At 44.8% G+C, this 26,696-nt stretch overlaps 1 protein-coding gene and 1 non-coding gene across 3 annotated transcripts; one reads left to right on the top strand and one right to left on the bottom strand.

Moving 5' to 3' along the window:
• The first annotated feature begins 1,236 nt into the window (after nucleotides 1-1,236).
• dpysl2b (dihydropyrimidinase like 2b) lies at nucleotides 1,237-24,958 on the top strand. Of its 2 annotated transcripts, none has more exons than XM_062412704.1 (14): nucleotides 1,237-1,859; nucleotides 11,612-11,700; nucleotides 12,141-12,325; nucleotides 13,956-14,120; nucleotides 14,508-14,569; nucleotides 15,757-15,837; nucleotides 16,292-16,360; nucleotides 17,048-17,168; nucleotides 17,398-17,554; nucleotides 17,661-17,802; nucleotides 18,052-18,222; nucleotides 20,160-20,339; nucleotides 20,649-20,814; nucleotides 21,022-24,958. In XM_062412704.1, exons 1-14 carry the CDS (start codon nucleotides 1,593-1,595, stop codon nucleotides 21,111-21,113), a joined length of 1,947 nt encoding a protein of 648 aa, XP_062268688.1. In that variant the 5' UTR covers nucleotides 1,237-1,592; the 3' UTR covers nucleotides 21,114-24,958. The 2 variants fall into 2 exon arrangements, with proteins under 2 accessions (XP_062268688.1, XP_062268689.1); XM_062412705.1 differs by lacking the exon at nucleotides 1,237-1,859 and adding an exon at nucleotides 4,012-4,329.
• trnae-uuc (transfer RNA glutamic acid (anticodon UUC)) lies at nucleotides 19,596-19,667 on the bottom strand. Its single transcript has one exon. It is a non-coding gene; the product is annotated as a tRNA-Glu (tRNA).
• Nucleotides 24,959-26,696: the final 1,738 nt, after the last annotated feature.

Genomic DNA, 26,696 nt, shown 5'->3' with positions numbered 1-26,696 from the left:
AGTAAACTGCACATATCAACTTACTGTGACCATTGTGTGTATTAATACAGCAGACAGCTTGTAAAAGAAAATGGTGATACAGGGTTTATTGTTTAAGTAATGGCTTTAAGAGTAAATAAATAAATCTAATTTATGGGTTGTCATGTTTTAATATCCAGCTCCTTACATTTCCCCCCCAGAATAAGATGCTTTGTCTTATTAGTCAAAGGACGACTTTTACCTTCAGGGTAAAACCTGCAGAACACAAGTCACTTATTCAACAGTTAATTTCCATTTATAACTGAGCTTCAGAATGTTTACAATATGAGTAATTGAGTCCTACAATGAAAGCACACATTGAAACGTGGCTCTAGGGTCAGAATTAGGTTGGGTGCCACTTAGTGTGTCCAGAGGAGCACAGGCGACAAGGTAACTTTATATATATGTCATCTTTATATGTGATTATTTGATGGCCTATACGAAGAAGTTCCCTGAACTCTGGTCCTCAAGGCTACAAGGCTGTTGCTCTACCAACTGAGCTGAGGAGGCTCTAAACAAAGTAGGAGGTGGGTCTGCAAGAGACATCTATGTCCCGTAAAAATAACTTTTATAATGCACGTTGGGATGGTTAATCCTGGGGATGATTAGGGTTAAGGATAGTAAAGGCTTGGGATGGTTAAGGTTGGGGTTAGTTATTGTTGGGGATAGTTAGGATGGGGGCCAGGGGACCTCTTAGGTATGTTGAGAATTCCAGCTGACCAAATTCGCTTGATACTTATAGGTAAGAAGGCGTTAAGGTAAGAGTGTCCTCACTAAGAGAAGTGTGTGTGTGTGTGTGTGTGTGTGTGTGTGTGTGTGTGTGTGCGTGTGTGTTTGTGTGCGTGTGTGTGCGTGTGGGTGTGTGGTGCTGAATGGACAGCGCCTCTCATTGTTGGACTGGGTGTGGTGACTTTGGTGGAACTGTCCATGGTGCTGATCCCCTCTTGACCTCGAACCTGTGCCAGAAACTCCCCGCAGAGACACACACACACACACACACGCCTCCAGACACACAACAGGTACACAACAGACCCACACGCAGCTCTTAAACCCACGCACTGCCAGGTCACTGTGAACCGATGCAGCCACAGAACAAGTCACTTTAGAGGAAAAAGGAGCGATCATTTCCGATGCGCTCCTGGCACCGCCACCATCCCTGACCGGGTTCACACAGACTCCAGGTAATAATCCTCCAGCCTGAGCCCAGTGGATCTATATTCTGGCGACGCTTCAAGCTGCTGGGCGTCCTCATCATACGCTGACTTCTAACTCTGCAGCCCGGATGCTAATTTAGACTCATGAGTAAGCAATTCAAAACTGTCTGCTGCTCCTAGACGGAAAAGAGGATCTCCTCGCATCATTTCTCCTCGCTCTCCACAGTGGGAGTGTTTTCATGCAGCATTAGCCTCACAGATTTGCCTGCGCTCTTTGTCACAGTGCGACCACCTGCACTTGGAACCCGGCAAAAGGCGGTGGCTGTCCACAAGAACACAAGCAGCTGAGACCGGAGCATTTGTGCAGCTACACCCCCCCAAAGAAAAGCTCCCAGCTGCCCCCCCGCCTGCTCCAGAAGCATGTCGTCCACCGGGGAAGTACCAGGCTTCTTCAAGAGCATGGGCTCCGACAGCCCGGCCAGGCCGAGGCAGCAGTTCTGTGGCATGTTCTGCCCGGTGGAGGGCTCCTCCGACAGCAAGACGCTGGACTTTGACGCGCTCTCGATGTGCAGGGGCCGGAGCGACAGAGGCGTCATTGACCGGCAGACCGACATCTCCCAGCCGAGGAAGGTGGAGATCAGGTTGAGCACCGGGAAAGAAGCTCTGCAGAACCTGGACGATAAAAGGGTGATTTAGTTTTTCCTGTCTTTCTATTTTCTACCTCTTCTGTCTTTTCTCTTCGTTCAATCTCTTTCTCTTCATATTTCATTTCTTCCATCAGATCTGTGCGTAATTTGCATCCAATAATCTTCCAATTAAAGCCCCTGCCACCCATTTGAGTTTGTTTAAGCTTGCAGCTTGTTCACGACAGACAACTTGCTCTGACTACATTTCCCAGAAAGCACTGTGATGAAATAGAGTCGGTGGAGGGCCCCGCATGCAGGGCTGTCGGAGGGAGTGGCTCTTGCTGGCTCCAGCTGATACAGTTGAATTTTTGTTGTACTTGCATACGTGTGCATGGATGCTGAAGTGCCCTTGAGCTATATCACTATCTAAACAAGTAAATCTGCAAGGAGTTAAATGTGTTTTCCCCTCCTGCCTGAGAATAATGTAAACACAGAAGGATGAGTGCTCATGACATAATGCATGACTGCAGGGTTTCATTTATCTGAGGGTGTGGAGCTGACGGACATGAGACGCAGCTCTGACTTGCAAGAAAATCCACTCTTCCCCTTCTGGCTCGACACATTGTTCAGGTTTTGCAGTTAGGTTGTGAATCGTTGAGCTGACATCACTTCCTTTACTTAATATTCAAGCACTCAGTATGCTATTAGAAGCGCTGGCTGTTGAATCCTGGTTTCATGTTACGTATTGATCGCAAGCATCAGCAACACAATCCACTCCTGATACTCCCGTAACTCCTTTGTCTACTTTAATCGTACATGTATAGTTTTCTCTTCTCTCGTATAAGCCTAAATATAATTGGAATTAACTAATTTGTTCTTGCGTATGAATAATAAAAGAGATATAATGAAATGATTGGATGTTTAAATGATATCTGACATGTTAGGTCTATTCAGACTGCAGTGGTGGAAAGTAACATTACTATTGTATTTGGGTACTTATTGAGGTATCGTTTGAGTACTTCTATGATCTGCAACTTTATCTACTGCCCTACAATAAATAAGTAAATATCATTGCTTATTCTTATGATGCTAGCCATGCTAACTAGCGGCTAATAGGTGCGGGCTGCTTAGTTTTTTGGACTGAGGCAGGAAAATTGAGCCCTGAAAGGAAATACATTTTAATAACACAAATTTGTGGTGCATCGGCCCAAGGCTGACTCATGACGGCAGCTAGCGGCTCACTCTAAGTCCGAATTTAGAGGAAAACACAATCAAATACAGGAGTCGGTCACCTTCTTTAGCAAGTCCACCAAAAATCGGCTAAAACGTGCTTCCTTTGGTATAAGAAATTACTTTTTAGGAAAACATACAGATTGTTATTCAGTGATTTTCTTTATCAACAACCCTTCTACTCAATTTTATAGAAATTGGTTTAGTAGTTTTGTAATAATCTTGCTGACAGATAAACAAAGAACCTCCTTTAACAACCTGCTATTGAAGTTGAGATGGAGTCCATGACAGCCTCAGGGTACGTAATATTTGAATAATTCTCAGTCCGATTTAATACCATCTCTAGTATGAGGAGAACCAGTCAGGTCAGGTGTCTTATAGCTGACCTTTGCAGCTTAAGGAAAACAACTTCCACCAGTTTTGCTAGATATTCCTTTAAATCTCATTTTACTAAACCCTATCGTGTTGTCTCCCCTGTTCTTAACAAGTGTCACTAACTCTTTCTATTCACAACTGGAAACTACTTTGAGTCGCTTTGAATCTGTAGCACCAAGGTTGCTGTGGCTCAGGAGGTAGAGAGAGTGGGCCACTGACGAGTCAGTGGTTCGAGGCCTCCTTGGGCATGACACTTAACCCCAAATAACCCGTGATAACCATGCCAGCCCGTGATAGAGGAAGTGCCTCACTGTAAGGAAAACTACATTGAAGTGCCTTGAGTGCTCTATGAATACAGACCAGTACCAGCAGTGACCGATGACTCAGGTTGAAACTAGTTGTGAAATCTCTGTTTCTTTTATTTCCTCTGGTTTATTTGGTGCTTTGCAGATAAAGTGATCGGAGGTTAAAATGGCTGCTGGATATTTCTTCATTTGTTCCGTCTTGTGCACTCTGCCTTCACTAATCCAAAGAGAGCCATTGATGGCATTAGTGGCCCTCTCTCCGTCAATGGAGCAGGGCGAGGCTTTGCGCATGCTCCGTGGGGTTCTTTTATGAGGAAGGGGACGGTCCCTCCCTCTCTCCCTCCCTCCCTCCTCCCCTCTCGTCTGATTCCGTCTGGGTGGGAGAAGGTTTGGTGCATCGGTGGAGACCGGGAGGCTGCCATCAGGAGTCCACAGATACTTTCCCTAAGGATCGACTACGACCACACTTCCTGCTCCTTGCTCTTCGTCACCCTCATCTTCCTCGTCGCAAGCAGCAGTAATCCCGCGGTGCATTCCTAGCGGTCCAAGGCGCAGCGCACGACCGAACAACCGGCGAAGATGTCTGGCTACCAGGGCAAGAAGAACATCCCCCGCATCACAGTGAGTGTCGTGGGTGTTTTTTACACGTTACAGAGGAGAGCGGATCCGGGCTCGGGTGGGTCGGGCCTGCATGCGGGTGTGGGTGCAGGATGAGACCGGCATGGCGCGGCACGGTCCCTGCGCCTCTGCTGCGCCGTGCTCCTCCTCAAATGTGATCTCGGAGCACAGGCTGACCTCAAGCGTTTCTTCCGTTTTAATGCATCTTTGCACATGCATGTCGGGTTTTTATCGTGGGAGCCGCGTCGTGGAGGATGAACGCGCGTTAGGATCGATAAACCACCGAGGCCCTCGAAGCTAAATTAGAAAGTGCCAAGAAAAAACCGTTAGAATAATCCCGTTCATTGTTGGTGCAGCTTCCCACTCGGTCCTCCTTTATGCGTGTCGTGCAGGAGAGAGGAGATTTCACGCCGGTGGTCTTTGTGTGTCTGGGAGCCGGGTATCAATGCACACCAGCTGGTGGAGCAAATGCTTCCCCTTATCCCCCTCAACACCTCCTGCATTTTCCTTCTTCATTCCCTCAAGCTCCCTTTTCGCTTTGATTTTTTATTTTAAGGACACTTTAAGTGTGTCTCGGTGAAGCAGAGAGTTCCCCTGGATGATGGAGGTGGTGCTGGTTCAGTGGAAAGTGGAGAATAGGGAGGGGAAGGGAGGCGAGCCATGGGGAAGGGAGGGGACAGAGGTTCCCATTTCCTTCCATGTTTCTCTCGCTCAGCTGTGTCAGGAAGGGAAGATGCTGCTGCACACCGGCAGAGCTGGAGGAAGGACGGAGGTCGCTGGGCGGAAACAAGGTGGGATAACCGAGTTAGAAATGTCCGGACTCACTCGGAACAGAGACGAAGCTGAAATAGTGTTTATGAAGCAGATCTCAGATGTGTGTTGCATATTTGGTTTCATGGCTTCATCCTGAAATGCAGCAGATTAAAAGATGCATGGCTGAATTATTGATTGGATTATATTTATTGCACGATGGTTCTTCTGGGCCTGAGGGGTCAACAAGGGCCTCATGTGTCCTCAGTAAAAGTTACTACCAGGAAACATCTTCACATTGATGTCATGGTGAAGAAGCCGTCTCCAGGACTCTGGTGGGAGGATGGTGGGCAGGAGGAGGATGAGGGGCCCCTCAGGCATCTTGGCCCAGGGGCCAAAACTTACATTCTCTCTTACTCTCCATTAGCTGAGGCCTAAACCTCCATCCGTCCTCCTTGTGGACGACATGTAGACACTGTGTGGTCAAAGTAAACCATGAAATCTATAACCTGTCCCATCCCATATCAGTCTGGACTCCCGTCTTCCCTGAACCCTCATTATAAATGAATTATCTGTTGGTTTGCAGCTGTTGGTTGGACACATGATGTGTAGTTGCTTCATTGAGCTCTGGCAGCTTCTAGTAAGTGTTTTTTTGCCCTTTTGACGCTTTCAAAACCAAACAACTCATCAATTAGTCCATAAAAAAATCAATAAGTTGATCCATAATGAAAATCACTCAATAGTCGCTGCTCTATTAGGCAAAAAGTGCTGTGACACAAACTGAGATTTCTCCGAGTGATGAATCAAATGGAAAAATACTATAAAGTGGCTTGTCCCAGACATAGATTATATAAAGAGAGCAAACCATTCTGAAACGACTTCATAATTCAGTTGTTTATAAAGAGGCATTGTGCACACAAAAATTCCAATGATAATAACATAATAATTGAAAACATATTTTGGACTTTGGCAACGTGGTGTCGCTGGTGAAAAGAGGCATATTCCCCCCCCCCCCCCCCCCCCCCCCCAACTGTCTCTGTGCTGGAGCTGCAGCAGCCAGTTGGTGGAGAGCTGAGAGGATTAGTCTGAGGTGTAGTCCCAACAGTGATTAAGTAAGAACTAAATGGATAGAATGACTATTCTTGAGCCGTGCATGGAAGAGGAAGCAGGTCAGAGACGAGCGACTTGTCTCTGAAACAGTTTTCTTCATTATCGAGGATCTAACTGCTGCACATTCTCAGTCCTGTAGTGAATTGCACACACGTCACATCAGGGAGGAGCAGTGAAGCTTTGTCTTTTAAAACCCGTCAGGGATTTGATTTCAGCTCCTGGGTCTCGACCGTGTGACAGAGTCAGTGATGAGTTTATTAAAGCTAACACAAGCCGGAGAGGAAATGAATGGGCTTAAATCGAATAAATATAATACAGGAGAAGCACTGACCAAACAATTATGTCTGTGCCTCCACCAAATTGCCAGTTTAATGAGTTTAAGTAGATTTAATACAAAGGGGAATGAATCACTCAGGATGGCGATGGGCCGACTGGTTGGTCTTGGCCACATGGAGGCGGGTCCGCTCCACAGGCCGGGAGGTACTGAAAGCACTGCTCATCAAATATGAATGAAACTCTTCAAGTCCACCACCTGGCATCAGAGCGTCGCTGTGACTCATGAAATCTCTGATTCATACATTGAAACCTGAGCAGAGTTCAAAGGAGTGACCGAGCAGTACCTGCAACCAATGATACTTTTATTATGATTCGATTAAAACGTTAATAAAAAGGAGCAAAAAAGAAGCTGACCTCAGCATTGATCCAAAAACCCCAAATATTCAGTTTCCAATATTAAGTCTGAGACACTTACTGAATTATTTATTTAGTCTATCGATGTTTGTGATCAATGATGAGTCATTTAACCCATTTATCAAGAAAGAGTCAAACATCCTCTTTTACTACCTTTTCAAATGTGCAAATTAGCTTTTGTTACTTGTTTTCTTTCAATGGAAATTTTATGCAAAAGTTAAATTATAAATTAAATATATATTTTTTGGCCTGATGTTTGACTCTGAAAACACGATGAGCATTTTTTTGTTGATATTAAAAGTCAAAATACCAAATAGTGAGAAATGAATTGCAGCGCTGAGTGGTGTAAAATATTGAAAAGCAAAAGGAAATCCTCGAGTGACAGAATCTGGAACCTGATCAATGGATCATCATCAATATTGTTGTAAAGGAAGTTTGTCAGTGAAACGGTGAATCTTGTAATTTTGTCTTTACTAGTAAAAAAATGGCTCAATGTATAAAGATAGTGGAGAAATATAAATAGGCCGAAGCTATAATAAGACTGGATTAAAGTCTCAGTGACTCTGTGTCCTCAGAGGATGAGAGATCCTCAGAGTGTGTTAGTAAACCTTGAGTACAGTGTGTGTGTGTGTGTGTGTTTGTGTTGTTACAGTTAAGGTCACTGCAGTGTGTTCACGCTGTTATCAGTGCACATCAGCCCGGAGCCATGTCTGTTCTCACGTCGTACACAGTGAGCTGGTTTCCAAATCACCCGCCCCCCGCTTCATCCTCGTTCACCCACAGTTCATTTACCCCATTCATGTCAGCAGAAACACATGCTGTGTGTGTGTGTGTGTGTTTGTGTATGGAAAGTTTTATTTAATAACAAATATTACATTCATGTGTATATGAATACAGATCATGTAGGTGGTGCCTCCACCTTCACTGTGTCCTCGAGGTCGGACAGAATTTTAATTAGTATTCAAAAGTACCAGAGGGAACACAAGTGATTTATTTTCATAGTCAAAGACTTTAAGAAAAAAAATATTAAAATATATGTAGAATTTAAGTGGCTTTTCATTGTATAAAAAAATGAAGGGACTTAAGTGTAAAACCCAGATTTAAAGAGGATTTTTTCCAATGATAAAGAGAAAATGTAAGTCAAAATGATTATTAAAGTCAATAACACAGATTTAAGGTAAATTTCTCCTTTGCTGAATGGTTGATTTTTGAATTCTCTGATGATTTGAACCTAGTTTTTATCGTTCAGTATTTTTCCAGCCAACTTGTAAAGCTCGACATCTTCTCTTGGGGAACCTGCTTAATCCCCGCTGTGGTCTGTCATTCTAAAGTGAGCATGTGTCTGAACATGTAAACTCTTTTATTTTAATAAGCAGGAGGGTTTTTGAATAATCCAGAACTCCCATAAATCAGCGTGCCGAGGGTCGGCCCTGGCACCGTGCTCCACCTGACTTCACAGATGTTGCCAGGATACGTTCCATTTGGACAACAACACGCTTCGTTGCTGGGAGACGTCGAACACTTGCAGATGTTTTCATTGCGACTCAGCAGATTTCTTTCTATTTTCACCAAACGTCTCAGACAGCAGGCGACTTCTTTTCATTTGTGCGGCAATTTCAATTTGCCGTTGTTGATCTGTGGCTTTGTTTGTACGTGCTTTTAATAACAATATCTTCCACGAGTCATGTGATACGACAGATTGATCTGATTGGCTGTCTGCAAATTAAAAGATGGACGACGTGTCTTGTGCAGAAATGAAGCCAACATTTCTTGAATGCAGGTGCCGCCATTTTGCACTGTTGATGTTATTTGGGAGTCAAAGGGAGGAGGTTCAGGCAAGGTGTTGTGGTTTTCTTGCTAACACACTAGCCATGAAATGTTTGTGCTATGCTTTTTATTTCTTCTTAGAAAACCCCTTTTTAATATCACACAAATGTAACCAGCAGTTATTTTCACAACAATCCGACTTCAGTTTCGTGAAATTCGGATTTTGTTGTTTATAACTTTTTTCTCGTTATGACACATCTTTGTTTTGGAAATCGTAAAATCTTATTTATCTTTAATTTGTCCCTAATTCTCTGTCGTAATTCAGCTTCTTTTCCGTCTCACATTCTTCCTTCAAGTCAATCTACATCTGTCCATGTGGGGCTTCCCTGTGGACCAGGATGTTTTCTTTAAGAAGACGTAGATAATGTAGGTCGATAACTAGGGTTAAGGAAAGTTGTTTTTCCACTAATTGTTTGGAAACAGTGGCGTCTTACTCTCTGCTCACCACACTGCATTCTGCTGCATATATACATTAGCACGCTCATGTTTTGTGCTGTGGAATGAAAACACAGCTCTATAGCAACAGGGAGCCCATTGAGCTCCGTCCACATCCTGTTTGTGAGGCTGTGAGAGGCTCCCGTGATCCAAAGGTCACTGTCATGTTTGGCCGTGATCCAGAACAACCAGATACACTTTCCAGCTCCTGTGAGCTCCACAACAATTAGATGATAAGAGTGGATTGAAGGCACGTTGTTGTTTTTTAAAGTGTTTTGCAGATTAAACTGAGAAACTGAACCTTTCTTGTGATCCACCTCTTTTTAGGGATACAACCCAAAGTCTTTGGCTCATACGACTTTGAGTTTATGTGACTGTTGACTCGAGAGCTGCTGGCAAACTCGGGCGGTATAATGTGATAATGACGGTCCTGATGATGTAACGGCATCATTTCAAAGCAGTCGCTGGGATGAACGCGGGCCAGCGGCGGCCTGGAGCGCAGCACATCGCTCCACCAGAGCCGTCTGCACCACATAGATCGAAGATTACCACACAATCTATTTGCCCGAGTTCCATGAGCGCTGACAGAGCATCGCCACACCTTTAAAATGACAGCTGCACCACATTTTCCAGAGCGGCTGCTGTCAGCTGAAGTCCTCAAGTGTGTGTAGGAATGAAAACAAAAGAAGTCAGGGAGGAGATAAGATTTAAATGCAAAAATCTGATTTTTAAAATAGAGCTAGAAGATGTTTTTCTGATCTAAACCATATGGATTTGACAATATTTCTTCTCACCACCTGACAAATCCTGGGTCTGTGGCTTTAAACTAAGATTCTTTTATTCACATTTCACAGTTTGTGGTTTCAGAGGCAGCGTGAAGCCGCGTCATGTGATGCCACCCGAGTCCCGTTGCATTTTATTAAAATTCAGTAAGAGGATGTGTTATGGGTCAGGGAGGAACTCATTTTGGTGCATATCCAGGATTTTAGTTCTTCACTATTTTCCCAGGATGTAATTTATGGATCATGATGGAAAGAAAGTAGGCACAGTGAGAGGCCTGATATTTATGAATGTGTGTGATTTATTTCAAATTGATTGACTTTAAGGGGCCTGTTGGGCGATGGCACTCTAGTTTGAAATGTCAAAGTGTAATGAAATGTTAAATTTATGATGTTATAAGAAACAGTGAAGCAGTAAATGCTTCCATGTGAGAGGCTGGAAGCGGAAGAACAGAAAATGCATGTGAATAAAACAATAAAAACACCTGTAGGGATCAACAGGGACCGAAAATGATGTCATATGTTTCCCTACATGCTGAATATGAACTGCCCTCATGTACCAAACACATTCCACCTGCTCCTCATTGTGCTGCAGTAAAAGATTCAGCCCCCTGGTTATTGAAACAAGGGGACGGTTGTAAATGAGATTTCATGGCGCTGCGTCCTGCAGCTCAGAGTTCTGTGCATGGTGCAGGGCGGGGCTGCGACCGGCTGGCCGGGGCTTTGAAGAGCGGCAGCACTGCTCAGGGGCCCGAGCTGCTGGCCGGGCGGCCGGGCAGCAGCAGCTACAGACACACAGAGCCTCAGACAGAGCAGCCTTTGTTAGCCGGGGATGCTGGAGTCCCTGTGACCAGGGCTGCCACTCCCTTTCTGGAAAGAGGACCCGAGCTGCGGGGGTGACACGGGGGAGGGACGGGGGTTGAGGGGCTCAGTGGGAGTGGGTGCCATCGATGATTGATTACACAGTCTGTGCCCTGATTGGTCCAACCTTGTGTCTGTTACTACAACAGCTCACACACACACGTAGACAACAGGGAGGGGGGGGGGGGGTCTGTCCTTTATTGTTATGCTGAACTCTTCTCATTTTGTCACAGCAGGTCACGGTTATTTACATTCTAATAGCTGCTGAAGAATTTCACTAGTGAACTGCAGCTACTGTTTCCAACACAGAAAACACTGGAGGGACTCGAGGAGTGTTTCCTTACAAACATCTTTAAAAACCCTCCTTTGCTCCATTTCCCTCCTGACATTAGAAACATCCACACCCTGATCCAAACATCACAGTGTGTTTGAAGTGTGTGTTTGCAGTGTATTTATCTGTGTGTGTGTGTGTGTGTGTGTGTGTGTGTGTGTGTGCGTAGGAGGAAATTCAGTATGTGTTTAAAGCTGCATGTTTCTTATATGAGTGCATCCTAAAAAGGGCCGGACCGCGACGGCTCAGTAGATTAAACCGGTTTGGATTATTTGCATTTTGTTGGGTCGACTGTTTCATGTGACATCTCCCCAAAATGTCTTTCATCAAACACACTTAATCCCACATCCAGTCGAATCAAATCGGATATTCGCCCTCATGGTCATATTTTTACAGGCATCTATAAAACCCCCTGAGGGTTCAGACCTTGAGCGTTTTCTGTTTTCACGATGACTTGTTATTATATCTGCAGCCACTAATCATCTTTATTGTTTTTTTCCAGAGTGACCGTCTCCTCATTAAAGGGGCGAAGATCGTGAACGATGACCAGTCGTTCTGTGCTGACATCTACATCGAGGATGGAGTCATCAAGTGAGTTCAGTTCGAGCAGCTGACAACATGTTTACCAAGTTAGAATCTGTCCTTGCTTCTCTTAGTACAAACATAAACTGGACTGTTGCTCAGTGGAGCGCGTCCCTCTGCCAACAATCCCATTCAATCCAAACAAGCTGCACAAAATTAGACACACTCGTAAATATTGATCCTCTGAATATTTCTGATTCTTTTACTGAAATCCATGAATTATTCCTGGAAAATTCCAGGATCTGCCCTCTGATCTGGATCCAAACAAGAATGTATTCCCCTCTTCCCTGAACCTTACATACAGTTCATATAGTTCTATGGAAATCCTGCTGAAAAATCAAGCAAACCAACAGGGGCAGAAATAAAACCTATAGAGGAGTTAAAAATAAGAACAGGAACCTTTTAAATCTTAATATACGTGTTTTATTTCCCTTCTTTTTTTTTCTCAGACAAATTGGGGAAAACCTCATCGTGCCCGGCGGGGTCAAAACCATCGACGCCCACAGCCGCATGCTGATGCCGGGCGGCCTCGACACGCACACTCGTTTCCAGATGCCGGATCGAGGCATGACGTCTGCAGACGACTTCTACCAGGGGACCAAGGCCGCGCTCGCCGGAGGCACCACCATGATCAGTAAGTCCCCGACCGCGAGGGTCCTACTGGCCTTGATTCATATCTGAGTCTGATTCCTTCCTGACCCCCTCATTAACTGATTGGCCTCATTTGAATAGATCTTAATGAGAACAGGAAAAGTGCCAAGGTCGGGTCCCATGGGAGCCAAAATAATAAATCGGCCATCTGCTCTGAGAAGTTCACACTGAGCCAGGACTTGAATTTCTTTCCCCTCAGACACACACACAACCTTCTGTTATTTCACAAACATGGATTCTGTCGCTCAGATATTTTAACATTCATGATTTTTGTGTTCATTTGAATGTCCACACGACATTTGACACAACAACAGAAACCAGTTTATTGTAAGTCAAAGCCACAGATTCTTAAATCAAATCAAATATTATTAGTAGTGGTTTTGTGCTTCTCTCAGAAATGAAATGAAATAGATTTCTTTGAATCAATTTAGTTTGCTTCTTTTTCGTCTTGAAGTTACACCCCTCGGCAGTAGGAGGTGCTGCAGCCCCCTACCTCTAGCATCACTGCTAATTATTATAGTTCTATTTACATTTTCATAACACCGTTTATCTTGTAAGGATCATGTTTCTAATTATTTCCCTTCTTTTCAAGCTTGAGTACCTTAAAAACAACACACAGACACAGGGGAACATGCAGATTCGACCAACCTAGAAACCTGGCACTCTGACATCCTAGTGATGACCGAGGTGCGGCTGTTTGAGGACTAGTCCTGACGTGACGGGAAAAATCCCTGTAATTGTCACACTGGTTCCTCCCTCTGACTCAGCCGCTCCACCCTCCTCTGCCTCGGTCACAGCAGAACACACACTCGCAGCCTTGTCGCCTCAGGCTGCCGCGCACAGCTCTTCACCAAACACAAGGAAAGTGACAGCTTGTAAAGAGGCCGGAGCTTCGACTTGATTCTCAAACCACAGAGGAAGAAACTTACGATTAAACCTCATGATCCAGACTGATTAAGATCTGATGAGATTCTTGTGACCACATGTGAAGGAGGATGACACGAATTAGCACTGAAGCGACGAACTGGTTTGTCAATAAATAACAAAGCAGACAATAATGACTCTCAGAAACTGTGACAGACATTTCAAATGATGATTTAATGCAAATATTTGTATATTACTACTTTTCACATGTTATTGTACAGAATACAACCATCCAACACTGTAATTGACATATGTTGCACCATTCTTTAACGTATTATTATATATTTTTTTAAATAAAACGAGTAAAATTCCTTGTATAAGAAAACATACATAGTCAACTTGGCTGATTCTGAATCTGTTAACGCCCTGAAGGATCATTTAATCAACTGGATCCTTCGCCTCAGCAGATCCGAGACAGTCACAGTGTGTGAAAACGTCTGCAGACGTAACATCTTGAGCTGATCTATACGTGAGCTGCTGGAAACCACGAACAGATGATGTTTGTGCTGCGAGCGCTGGCTGCGGTTTGAACGTGGACCAGGAGACGTGTATCTGGTTATTCTCAAAGATCAATACGCTTCACTTCGGATCCAAACTGAATCATCTCAGCTGTGGACTCAGTAGATTCAGATAACACGTGATATCAACCAGGCCTGAGACTGAGCTTGTGTTTTTTGTTATTTTTCCAGTTGACCACGTGGTACCGGAGCCCGGCGTCAGCCTCCTCGCCGCCTTCGAGCAGTGGCGCGAATGGGCCGACAGCAAGTCCTGCTGCGACTACTCTCTGCACGTGGACATCACCGAGTGGCACCGGGGCATCCAGGAGGAGATGGAGGCGCTGGTGAAGGATCACGGTGCGACCCCACCCAACGCACAGCCGCACAGTTCAACAACCCAATGCTTTGAATATGTTTAACTTGACAGGAAACACTTATGATATGAAAGAATTGATCTGTAGAAAAGCCCCTCTAGTGACCTCTTGAGGCGGCAATGTTCACCACACCCACAACACAAAGACAAGAGCAAGTAGCAACGTTTTCAATTATTGTGTGGGGTCAAAACATGGGGTCAAATTCACCGTGCTTCACTTCGGGGTAAATTAAAGTTTCTGTTTTAAAGGCTCAGTCTGAGATGTTGTGCATCAAGTTGTTTACAGCTTTTAATAAAACACAAAATTGCTCTGTTTGTTGTCACTACTTTGCAGTAAAGTTATTTACTTTTTCCGTCTTTTTATTTTGTAGGTGTCAACTCTTTCCTGGTCTATCTGGCTTATAAAGACGTTTTCCAGCTCACTGACGCTCAGGTGAGGCCTCTCCTCATTTCACTGTCATTTGATTCTGTCGTGCAATTTGAAAAACCAGAGTAAACGTCAAATCCATAAAAGCTGGTTTTAAAACCATTAATTGCAACAGCAAAATCATATATAATATCATATATCCCGTGAAATAATGATGATGATCACACAATATAAGATAATAATGGAGCAGAGCTAGAAGAGTGAATACGATACAGATGACAAAAGGGTTAAATACAAAATTGATAAAACGTCCTAAACTGATTTAGGTCAAAGTCTTTGTACAATAAAAGGTTTCACAGTCTTGTCGAGATGCAGCTTCTCCTCCACCGAATCAAATTAAACTGTTAAATTCTCAGTAAACATGAAAGTTGCAGCAGCATATAAATCTGACAACTTTCCACATGATCATCAGTGTCCAGACTCTTTGTATACTCTGTGTTTGTATCTGTTTAATCTGGTGAAACAGAGACTGGGAGCCGACAACGAGTGAGACACTCTGTTGTCAGTGTGAGTTACGGCTGCTTTCCTTCTCGGCCGTCGTCTCACGCCGTGTTTCTCCCTCTGAACGTCTCCTCTGACTCACGGTTGAAAGAAATGAATCCCACTTGAAAGCTGTTTCCAAACAGATCCGTGTTGGTCTCTCGCACCTGTGTGAGGAATTCTCTCCGGCCGCTGCAGCCAGAGTTTATCTATTTCTCTCCCGTGTCAAACATCGATGGCTCTTTTATTGCTGCATGTTTGGCAGCGGGCGGAGGATGAGTCACTCCATGTCGGTGAAGTCATCACCACGAGTGGGGGAGATTCACTCGTTGTTTAATTTCACCACAAAGTTTTGAATCATTCAGGTTTTTATTTTCGCCTGTCTGATCATTTTCTGGGATTCAAGGACACATATGATGCTTTTTTTTCCTGAATAAAAAGTTCTGCAAAGTTAAAAACCCAAAATCCTCCTCAGACTTAAAATCAAAACTTAAGGATTTCACCACATTTACATAATGCACAAATAGCTTTAGTCCAATCAGAGCAGACGTGGTTTTAACAGGAGGACGGGCCTTAAAGAGACAGGATATTCTTATACTCCAGTAGACCAGTATTTATTCAGATAATCAATAATTGTCTTAAATCACTCAAACAAAAAGATAATTATTGTAGTGAAGAGGTGTCTGATGGTTTACTGTGTTTCTTCTCTGCAGGTGTACGAGGTGTTCAGTGTGATCCGCGACCTGGGGGCCATCGCTCAGGTGCACGCCGAGAACGGAGACATCGTAGCTGAGGTAAGAGACTTTAATCCAAAACGACTCGCAGTGATTCTCTGCTCCTCGTCAGGATATAAAACCCTGAACCCCAGTCAGCACAAAGGGCCCACGGCGTCTCTGTGGTTTATTAAACCGGAGTCAAACCTGCGACACATCGTTTTCTCCCCGGGCGCGCTGACATGTTCAATGCTGAGCTCTTAATAACCCACAGATGAGGATGATGGAGTCGATGGCCATACTTGGTTTGTCACTGCCAAGGCTGATTCAAGATTCAAGACTCAAGATTTTTATTATTAAATGCACAACAGTAACATTAAGCAGTCGCTGGCAGTGAAATGCTTGAGTCACAGGCTCTCTTCTAGCAGTGTTCTATGAAGAACATGTGTGTACCTGCACACAACTCAACAACCGTCCACAGCGGTTTGTGTGTTAATTTGTGTGTGTGTTTGTTTCTGTGTATGTTTGTTTTTAGGAGCAGTGCAAGATCCTGGAGCAGGGGATCACTGGGCCTGAAGGCCACGTGCTGAGTCATCCTGAGGAGGTGAGTGCCAGGACTGGGAAAGTGACCTGTGTGGATTTTATTATAGGGTGCGACTGTTTTAAAAGTTTCCTTTAACCTTTTACTAATATAACACAGGGACTAGTGACTGACTGACTTGTCACGACCGAGGAATTGCATAATAGAATTGATCTTGATTAAGACCCATTAGCAAAAGTCGGAGAAAATGGACGCCCTGAACTGATCGAAAACAGACGACGTGAGGAATCCACAGTTTTCTCTGTGTTTGGCACACGTCGGGGGGGCGTTCACTGACAAATCACTGTCCTGCTGTTACATTTGTCAAAACAAGTTTGCCAAGTTTCTCTTAAGTGATTTACCTTATTTTTGTGGCCGCGGATGGAAAAAAACTTTGTCTTTGCTTTATTCCAGAGAATCGGATGGAAACACAGACAATAGGGTTAAAAAGGCCTAAACAGCAAAACTCTTTAAATGATTAAGGGTTATTCAACTGGGTGAGATAGTCATTTTAAAGGGTTAATTTATTTTTTAAGTATTCACTAATTTCTAAGGGACTGTCAGCTGTTATCTCATCAAATCAAAGTTTTATATCTTCACATGATCCTATAAAAGTTGGAGTGAGTTATATTTGATGAAGGCCAGTGAGACACGTGACGGTCATGAGTGAGATGAGGATGAAGACATCGACTCCCCTTCTCTCTCCTTCAGGTGGAGGCGGAGGCTGTGAACCGCTCGGTGACCGTGGCCAATCAGACCAACTGTCCCCTGTACGTCACCAAGGTGATGAGCAAAAGCGCCGCTGATGTCATCGCTCAGGCGAGGAAGAAGGGTGAGACACCATCAACATTAACTGGGTTTAGAAAGTTTAAAAACAGAAAACCACAGAAATGAGACTTGAAATGACTCTGACAGAAAAAGAGTTGGACTAGAAAACTCTGACAATGTTTAAAATCATCAATTGCAATCAAGTGTGTCCGCAGCAGTTTGAAACGTGTCCTGAAACATTCCACATGACATGTGTGTAGCGTCTTGTTTTTAAAATGGGACTGAACTTCCAGGCACCGTGGTCTACGGCGAGCCGATCACTGCCAGCCTGGGAACGGACGGTTCCCACTACTGGAGCAAGAACTGGGCCAAAGCGGCCGCCTTCGTCACCTCCCCCCCCCTGAGCCCCGACCCGACCACACCAGACTATCTCAACTCCCTGCTCTCCTGGTAAGACCACGATCCACAACTTTGAAACTGGAGGTAGGGTGGAAAAAACGACTTTATGTGAACACCGTGTCGTCCCTGTTCTCCTTCTCTTTCACTTCCTGTGCAGCGGCGACCTGCAGGTGACAGGAAGTGCCCACTGTCCCTTCAACACCGCCCAGCGTGCCGTGGGCAAGGACGACTTCAGTTTGATCCCCGAGGGCGTCAACGGCACCGAGGAGAGGATGTCCATCATCTGGGACAAGTGTGTGGTGCGTCCAGTGTGTTTATACCTTTTTTTATTCAGTTTTTCTGGATATGGTTGTGTTTGGTTTATCCGGTGAACTAACACCCTCACAAACAGGCGGCTGCGGCCCAGGAGGTAGCGTGGGTCGGCCACTAACCAGGAGCCGACTCATTGGAACCGGTGAAACTCTTCAGTCCACTCTGTGCCGGGAGGATGGAGAAACCCCGACCGTCACTCCTGTACTCCTCTCACCCTCAGCTCTGATTCCTTTCAGGTGACAGGTAAGATGGACGAGAACCAGTTCGTGGCGGTGACCAGCACCAACGCCGCCAAGATCTTCAACCTGTACCCCCGCAAGGGCCGCATCGCCGTGGGCTCCGACGCCGACCTGGTGCTGTGGGACCCGGACGTCACGAAGATCATCTCGGCCAAGACCCACAACTCGGTACGGCCGTGGCTCGACAACACGTCACCGACAACATTCACACCTCAACGCAAAACTGTTATTTTTTATGTCCACTAAAACACATCCTTATATTAAAGACACACAGCATTCTATTATGTGATAAAGATGAATGATCACAGTTGAGTTCATGTAATCCAGCAACAGGTTTATTATTCCACTATATTCTGGACTCGGGCTTTACAGCCGTCTGACTGCCGACAGGGTGTGGGCCTCAGCGTCAAGGGAGTGAGGTCATCCCTAAAATTTGCCAGAGAACTGGAAGACATAATTTCTGATTGTTAGCAGGCCGATCAGTGTGTGTGTGTGTGTGTGTGTCTGTGTCTGTGTCTGTGTGTGTGACAGAGCAACTGTGCTGTGTATGTTCTTATCCCAACATGTTCTTTGGTTTCGTTTTATTCCACAAGAAAATGACGGACTAATGTTCATGGGAGAAAGTGCTCATTTGGAGTGTGTGTGTGTGTGTGTGTGTGTACATGTACATGTAAGTATGGGTGTGTGTGTGTGTGTGTCTGTCCTACTGGTGATCTAATTTCAGAGTCATCCAGATTGCCATGACCTCAGCTTTAGCTCCAGTAGCTTTTAGGAGAGAGCAGTCAAACAGTTCCAGCCTCCAAATTGGTCATACACCAACCTCCCCACCGACACACACACATAGACACACACACAGACACACATACTCCTGAAACGACCCCACTTCTTCCTCTGCGTTTCCCTGAGAACTGAATCCTCTGTCTCTCTCTCTCCGTGCGAGTTAAATCAGTTGAGCTCTTTTCACAAGTGCCTTTTAATCCATAAATATTTCTGGTGATTTTACACGCTGGCATCATGTGTGAACACAGAACGTCCAGTCCAGTCATTGCCGCTCTGGCAAATTCTTCAGATAGCGACCGAGTGAGATGCTCGTAAATCTTTGACCTCAAGCAGCAGCGGTTTGCAACATGTGCTTCAGGAGGAGGTTACATCATCGTCCAGGTCGGTAAGATCAGCTGGAGAAGATGAATCAGCGACTGTTATGAAGCTGTGTCTGTGAGGTTTAATGTGTTGATTGAGAAGTGTGGCTGAAAGCATCGAAGGAGTAGAGATTAAGATTAAGATTCTATTAAGATTTGTTTATTTATACCAAACACATGCACAGACATGCACAACACACTCATGCAATCCATTTACAGCGCCCGGGGAGTAAGGTGCCTTGCTCAGGGGCACTAGACAGGGTAGGGAGAATTCTCGGACAGATCAATCCAGGTTCGTCTTTTGTTGTCTCTCCGTGGATTCGAACCAAAGACGAACCAGAGACCTTTTCTGCCCATAGTCCAAGTTTCTACCACTAGACCACCGCCTCTCTAAAAGTGTAGTTCCCATACCGGGAGTTGAACCCGGGCCGCCTGGGTGAAAACCAGGAATCCTAACCGCTAGACCATATGGGACCAGAGCTGTCAGCCGTCAGACGAGAACTTGAACCTGTACAGATAAATAAATGCACATCTTTTCTGCATATTATTCTATACAGAAAAGTTCAATTTGACAAAACAAAAATACGATTATGATTCTGTTTTACTTTCAATATATTTTATTTGTCCTGTGTTAATTCTGCTGCACAACACAAATTTACCCCATGTGGCTTCTGAACTCAAATCCATGACTGTACACAGATAATTTATCTTTCCAATGATTCATGATGTTGATGCACGAGAAAGGACTTGAGTCAGTTTCCATATCACATGTCTCACATACCATGTGACCTGAGCATGTGTGACCTCAGATGGTGAAGAATCTTTTTGAGGTTACTTCTATCCTGGAAAGAATCATCCCGGAAAAAAGATGAGAGATTGATTAATCCTAATTTAAGTGTTTGGTTTTTTAGACTGTTCGTGTGTTTGTAACATGAATTTGTGGATATCTTCTGTTCTCGTCCACAGACTGTGGAGTACAACATCTTTGAAGGCACAGAGGTGCGCGGCGGCCCTCTGGTGGTGATCAGCCAGGGCAAGATCGTGTTGGAGGAGGGGAACCTCCACACCACCGAGGGCTCGGGACGCTTCGTGGCCCGTAAACCTTTCCCTGACTACGTCTACAAGAGGATAAAGGCCCGCAGCAGGGTACAGTGCTGTTTTCTTCCTGCTAGCATCCTACATGTGTTTTTTTGCAGTTGTCTGAGGAAGGGACATTTTTTATCTCTTATTTATTTGCCATTAAAAAGTCAGATGTTCCGTTTTGGACATAAATGTTGTTCTGCAAACCCAGAAATGCTTATAGCTCCTCTGTGGCGAGCTGATTGGATGATGATGACGCTTGCTAGCGATTGGCCGTAGATGTGCTTGTATCCGTCCTGGAATGACCGATGGAAAATGTCCCTGTCAGTTTTTTTCACTGCTATGACCTGCCCTGTCTGGTTTCCCATCATGCAGCTGGCAGAGCTGAGGGGCGTGCCCAGGGGACTGTATGACGGTCCGGTGTGCGAGGTGTCGGTCACGCCTAAAACCATGACTCCTGCCTCCTCCGCCAAGACCTCACCGGCCAAGCTGCCCAACCAGCCCGTCCGCAACCTGCACCAGTCTGGATTCAGTCTATCTGGTCAGTGAGGCAAACCCACACAGGCCTTTTCACGTCTCACACTCTTTGATTTATGAATTTGTAAAGTTGAACAAGAAGGATTTAAGTTTCAGAATCGTACACAAACAAGCTAACTAGCTTATCGCACTGGAATAATGTTTCTCTGCCACATACCTCCAGAAGGATGTTATGTCATTGGCTGGCTAATTTTCCATTTTGATCCAACAGGTGCTCAAACCGACGACAACATTCCCCGCCGCAGCACCCAGCGCATCGTGGCGCCCCCCGGTGGCAAGTCCAACATCGCCAGCTTGGGTTAGAAGCTCCAACCTCAGGCGGCTGAGGAGGGAACAGAGATGTGAGGGGGGTGAATGGCCGACGGGAGCAAAAGGGTCGAGAAAACCACATCGCGATAACCGGGAGAGCCCCGCCCCTTTTCTGCACCGGTGCCGTCCGCTAGCCTCGATCTTTGACTTCCTCCTCTGCTGCGTGTTCATGCACCCACTCCTCCTCCTCTTTCCCAGTACCCGACCCTAGAGGACACTGCTAGAAACAAAACGACAAATAATGAAAAAAGAGAAAAAAATGAAAAACACTCCTTATTTGAGCACTTTTTAAAGCATTATTTTGTCTTTTTTTTTAAATAATGTACTTTCTCCCTGCCGTGTGTCCTTTGGATGTTTGTTATACTGTTGTTTTAATAGAGGGGTCGAGACTAAGCTGAATTAATACAGTTCAGAAAAGAGGATACATTTCATGCAAGACGTCCATTATATTTCCATTTTCACTTTTTTCCCGGTGCCTGGGTCCAAACCCAGTTTGGTTATTTCCTCATTCTCGTTTCGAAATAGGCCCAAACAGTAGGTTTGCTTGAAATTGAATAGTCTCGCGGTTTATTCAACTGACAAGAATCTAACACTTCCATCAAGCCTGTGACTACCTGTGATTCGTGTTGTGTTGCATTTCAATCGCTTCACTTTCCAGGGGCCTCGCCGTCCATCAACGCAGCCGCTGCGATCAACATGGAATTGATTATTTGCCACGAGGAGCGGCCCGGGGATTTAAAAAAAAATGTAGCAACACAGGAATCCTTTTGACAAGAGAGTTAGACTCCTTGAGTTCGCCCATCTGTGGCTGAGCTGAGGTACATGAGTGAAAGAGCATATTTCAGTATTTGGCAGCTGCGATTAGAGTCTGTGAGTCGACGGGGGGGGGGGGGGGGGGGGCAGCAGAAGGAGCGTTTGCAGGTAGTAAATAGAGCGTTAGGCCTCGTCTCTGAGCACTAGGGCCCTCGTCAAGTGAGAGGATTGAATGAAAAGATTTAGGAAAGAGAGTCGGCTCATGGCCTTATTGCTTCTTAACGGCGTCCTCGTAGAAAAAGTTTGCGGAAGGTGACGTTCACTACGCAGCTACTTCTTTTCCAGTTTGTGAATTGCAACGGTACAAATTTGTCTTTTTCAACAGCTACTGAAGCAGCCGATAACCGTCCCATCACCAACCAGTGCATTTACACACAGAATGTTTCTGACTCTTTTGTACTCATCGAGATCCCTCTTTCCTTTTCCAATCTTTATGTGCCTGAACCCACAGAAGTTGTACCGATAGTTTGATCTATTTTGTTTCTTTTTTTTTCTTTTCTTGTGTTGGTGTTCTTAATTGAGGTAAGTGAAGGATGTAAGATAAATTAAAGATGTAAAATAGCCAGGATTTAACCGATTCTAAGGTGCCAGATTTTGCGCTTTCATAGGGCCTCCTCTCCCGGGAGGAGCTCCCGTTAAAGATGAAAACCGCTCGATATCTTGAAAATGTTCGAATGTCTTAGAGTTTTTAAACTTGTCGTCAAACTGCTTTTTTTTCCTAGCGTCACCCTGTATTTAGTTGCCTTAGGGCTGAGCACTATTGATTTTACGCTTGAAAGTAGCCATGAGCTAATGTACTTCTGACTAGTGTGCAGTGTTGATGTGCGAGGGATGGGACACCCCACAGGCTCCCGTACGGGTCTCTCTTCTGTCCTGGACGAGCTGTGCTGAGCGCTCACATGTTCATTTTGTCTGCTTTTTTTTTGGGGCCCGATCTGGTTTTCATTAAGCCAAGCAAGTGATTTCCTGTGTTACCTCTTATGTCAACAAGGTCTTGGCCACCATCGTCCTGCAGCTTCTTTTTTTATTTTTTTATGAGTCAACACGGAGCAACAAGCTCAGCCTGACACAGACACAACCAGGGGGCCGGTTACGTAAACGTAGGTTATGACTCAGACTTTTCTACCAACTCGTTTTGAACTACTATGACACTCGTACCATATGTACCTTTCAGAATACCACACTCATTTATATTGTGTTTGGTATTCTGTATGTTTGAAATCAAGCCCCAAACCCGAAGTTAGTTAGCTACTTAAACATGTTCAAACAAGTCTTTGTGTTGTTGTTTGAAACTCCAACACAAAATGTCATTTTAGAAATCTGATCCTGATCTCAGTGGAAATAATGAGTGTATCTGTAAATGTCCAAACTTTGACGAGCTACAACACACATGGCTTTTAGCTAGCAAGTCTGTTTTTATGCAACTGGCCCCTGATTCACACTCACACACACACACACACACACAAACACACACACATTTACACACAGTTACACCATCTCTGTGCTTTCAACTCCATTCAGCCTGCCCCTCCTCCCCCCTCATCTAAACGGACGCCTATAGAAGGGAAAGAGTCCTTCAGCATTACAAATGGTGGATGCATGTGAAGAATCTAAAGCTGGGAGGGGGGGGGGGGGGGTCAATCCACGCCTCTGAAGAATTCCAAGATGAGACCAGATAAGAATTGGAAACTCCATCTCCACAGCAACTTGAACATCACAGAACCTGGGTCAAGATGGAGGGATTCATGTTCCCACTTCCTTTTCACTGTGGTCGACAGTTTCCTCTTTGAAGAGGTCGTAGTACTACTGTAGTACTACTACTACTATACTAGTCTGGTACTGCAGGCGGGAGCGTGGACGACCTCAAACACTGATTTGTTGTGATATTTTTTCAAATCCGTCTTTCTCTTCTATTCATTCTCCCTGTCCTTTTTCTCTCTCTCTCGTTCTCCACCCCCCTGTCTCTCTCTCTCTCTTCTCTCTCTCCTTCTCTCCACCCCTCCCTCTCTCTCTCTCTCTCCCCCCTCTCTCTCTCTATCTCCCCCATCTTTCTTTCGCTCTCTCTCTCTCTCCCCCCCCGACTCTCTCTCTCTCTCCCCCTCCCTCTCTCTATCTCCCCCCTCTTTCTTTCGCTCTCTCTCTCTCCCCCCCCCCCCCTCTCTCTCTCCATCACTCCCTTCCTCTCCTCCCCTGGCTCTGTCGTTGTTTCTGGCTGTCGCCGTGGTGACAGACCCCTCCACACTCTCAGGGTTCTGCTTTTTGTTTGTCATGGCAACCCCTCGTCGGATCGGAGGTTGCCATGAGCAACAGCTTGGAGCACGCACAGACACACACACACACACACACAACACAACACAACACCGACACACACACACTTTTAAAATAAGTCTTTGACAGTGCTGCACCGCTTCAACATAATCCGAGTTGTGGAATCTGCTTGAAAAGAATCTATTAGAGTTGAAAGCACACACAGACACACACACACAAACAAACACACACACACAGACACACACACACCCTGAATGCTGTGCACCCCATGTCTGAAGAATTGACCTGGATGTTAGAAACCCGCTGTCACCTCGTCCTCCTCACCGTGTCCCATGCCTCCTCAGTTTGCACACATCCACTAAACCACACACTTATATTCCTGTAACGCTCTGTCGGCTTGGATGCTTTTTCTACGCCTTATTATGCTAATGATATATGACTGATATGTATGTACACTACGTGACTGAGAGGAGCGTCCGTCCCGTTCCGAGGTCGTCTCTTGATTCCCCCTTCTAGCCCCCCCCCCCCCCAACCCTCTGTAAGAAGCCTGTGCCCCCTTTGTGAAAGTGAAACTGTGTGATGGTATTTCGTCTTGGTGGCTGTGGGATTTCCTGGGATGCTTGCTCGATGTGGAAAAAGTGTCAAATCCCATGGATGGTGATGTAAAAAAAAAAAAAGAAACAAAAAAAAACAACAACAAGGATTTCAAAGAATTAAAAGCGAGAACAAAAAAAAGAATAAAATCTCTGTTTCGTTTGTCTCTGTCTTCAATGTTTTAACGTGAGTGTTAGAGACAAGATGTTTTAACACCAGCTCAACTCCCTATACTGTGTCCTTGTTAGTGTTGTGTATTGGATTTCTATTAACTCGTGACTGAAAAGGTATTTTCTCTGCTCACTTTGTGTTAGTGAATATTCAGTGAAGGCCACAGAAACAATCATGATGTGATACCTCTGTAGCAGATAGCTGGTTTATAGACTCTCAAAATGTTCACATTGGCTTATGGGGCTTAATATGCTTGTAACAAAAATGTGTACTCACCACATCAAAAGTGAGTTTTGGTTAATAGAACCAATGTAATCCGGGTTATTAAGCGTTTTAAACACAGGAGCGGGTGCAGATCTCTGCCAAGTTTCAACGGTCCTCTTATCAAACCAGATTTAAATTCTTAATCCTTATTTGGATCTGCACCAGATTACACACACTCCTAAATATCTCACCCCTAAACATGACTGTGTTTTTCATCAAGATCCATGAATTCTTCTGAGAAATCTAGAAAATGTTTTAAAAATAGGTTTTCATCTCATAATATGAAAGACATTTCTTCCCAGACTCATACATCCTTTAGTGGTAGCCCTGATCTGATCTGTACTTTCTGTAGTTTTTGTGAAATCTACCCAATAAACAAACTGACAGGAGTGAGAAGAATCTCCTTGGCAGAGGAGATCATGATGTATATTTAATTCTATGATCTCAAGCAGAGTTAATAAACGCCTAAGGGCTGAATATACTTTCAACAAAATATATCCAACATGCCATTCGTCATCATCTCACACTGGCTTCAGGGTTTTTAGTTCTATCTCATTCTTGTTTAATTAGTTTTTGACAGATAAACCTGCAGCACATTAAGTTTATTAGTCTGTTTGTGTTAAATCTGTTTAATCAACATTTTAAATGCAATTAGAATATGCAAATATTAGGCTTGGCATTTTTGAGTGCACTTTTCCAGTTGTTGAGCAAAGTGTTCAGCGGTCAGACGAGGGCTTTGAGACGGTGCTGGACCTTCATGCACTTCGTTTGGAGCACAAACAAACCTCCTGCACTCAAATGAAAAACACGATGTGGACCATGATCGATCAGGATCTTCACTAACGGACCAACTGAGAGCTCCCTGTGTGCAGTTTGCATGTTTTGCCCTGCATGGTCGAAACTATGCAGGTTTCATGAAAGGTTAAGTTGCACACAGGTGTTAATGTGTTTGCCTTTCTGTCTGTGAACCGTGTGTAAAAATGTCCAGGTTGTAGCCGGACCCCTGCTCAGCTGGGAGAGCCCCTCCCCCCTGCAGCTCTGACATTAGAATAATGGATGCATCCTACTTTAGTTTCTACGTCTAACATTTGCAACTGCATACGTCACTTCCATTTGGTTGTATTAACGTTTCTGACACTAGGTGGCAGTAGAGCCCTCTTCTTCGTGCACCACTCCTCACTTCCTGTGTCACTGTCTCGTTTGTTGTGAGTTAAACACTAAATATCCACCTGCAGATATATTATCATCACAATTTCAATACAATATCACGTCTCCCCCACACACTATCCATCAATCATCACACACCACATCTAACTGGAAAGAGAGAGGCTGCCTGGGTTTGCACATACACACACACACACACACACACACACACACACACATACAGACACATACAGACACCCACACACACTCATATTGAGTGTATCATCTATTTGTCTGGCTGGGAACTGCAATATACCTGCAGTT

Source organism: Platichthys flesus, chromosome 19 (assembly GCF_949316205.1).
Source record: "Platichthys flesus chromosome 19, fPlaFle2.1, whole genome shotgun sequence".
In the NCBI taxonomy this organism is placed as follows: domain Eukaryota; kingdom Metazoa; phylum Chordata; class Actinopteri; order Pleuronectiformes; family Pleuronectidae; genus Platichthys; species Platichthys flesus.
This window is presented reverse-complemented; position numbering and strand designations above follow the sequence as displayed.

Bases quoted from the DNA above. Each gene is read 5' to 3' on its own strand.
- dpysl2b (XM_062412704.1), top strand. From the start codon at position 1,593: ATGTCGTCCACCGGGGAAGTACCAGGCTTCTTCAAGAGCATGGGCTCC. The intron at 12,326-13,955 runs GTAAGTCCCCGA...TTATTTTTCCAG, and splicing joins CGGAGGCACCACCATGATCA to TTGACCACGTGGTACCGGAG. The intron at 16,361-17,047 runs GTGAGTGCCAGG...TCTCTCCTTCAG, and splicing joins TGCTGAGTCATCCTGAGGAG to GTGGAGGCGGAGGCTGTGAA.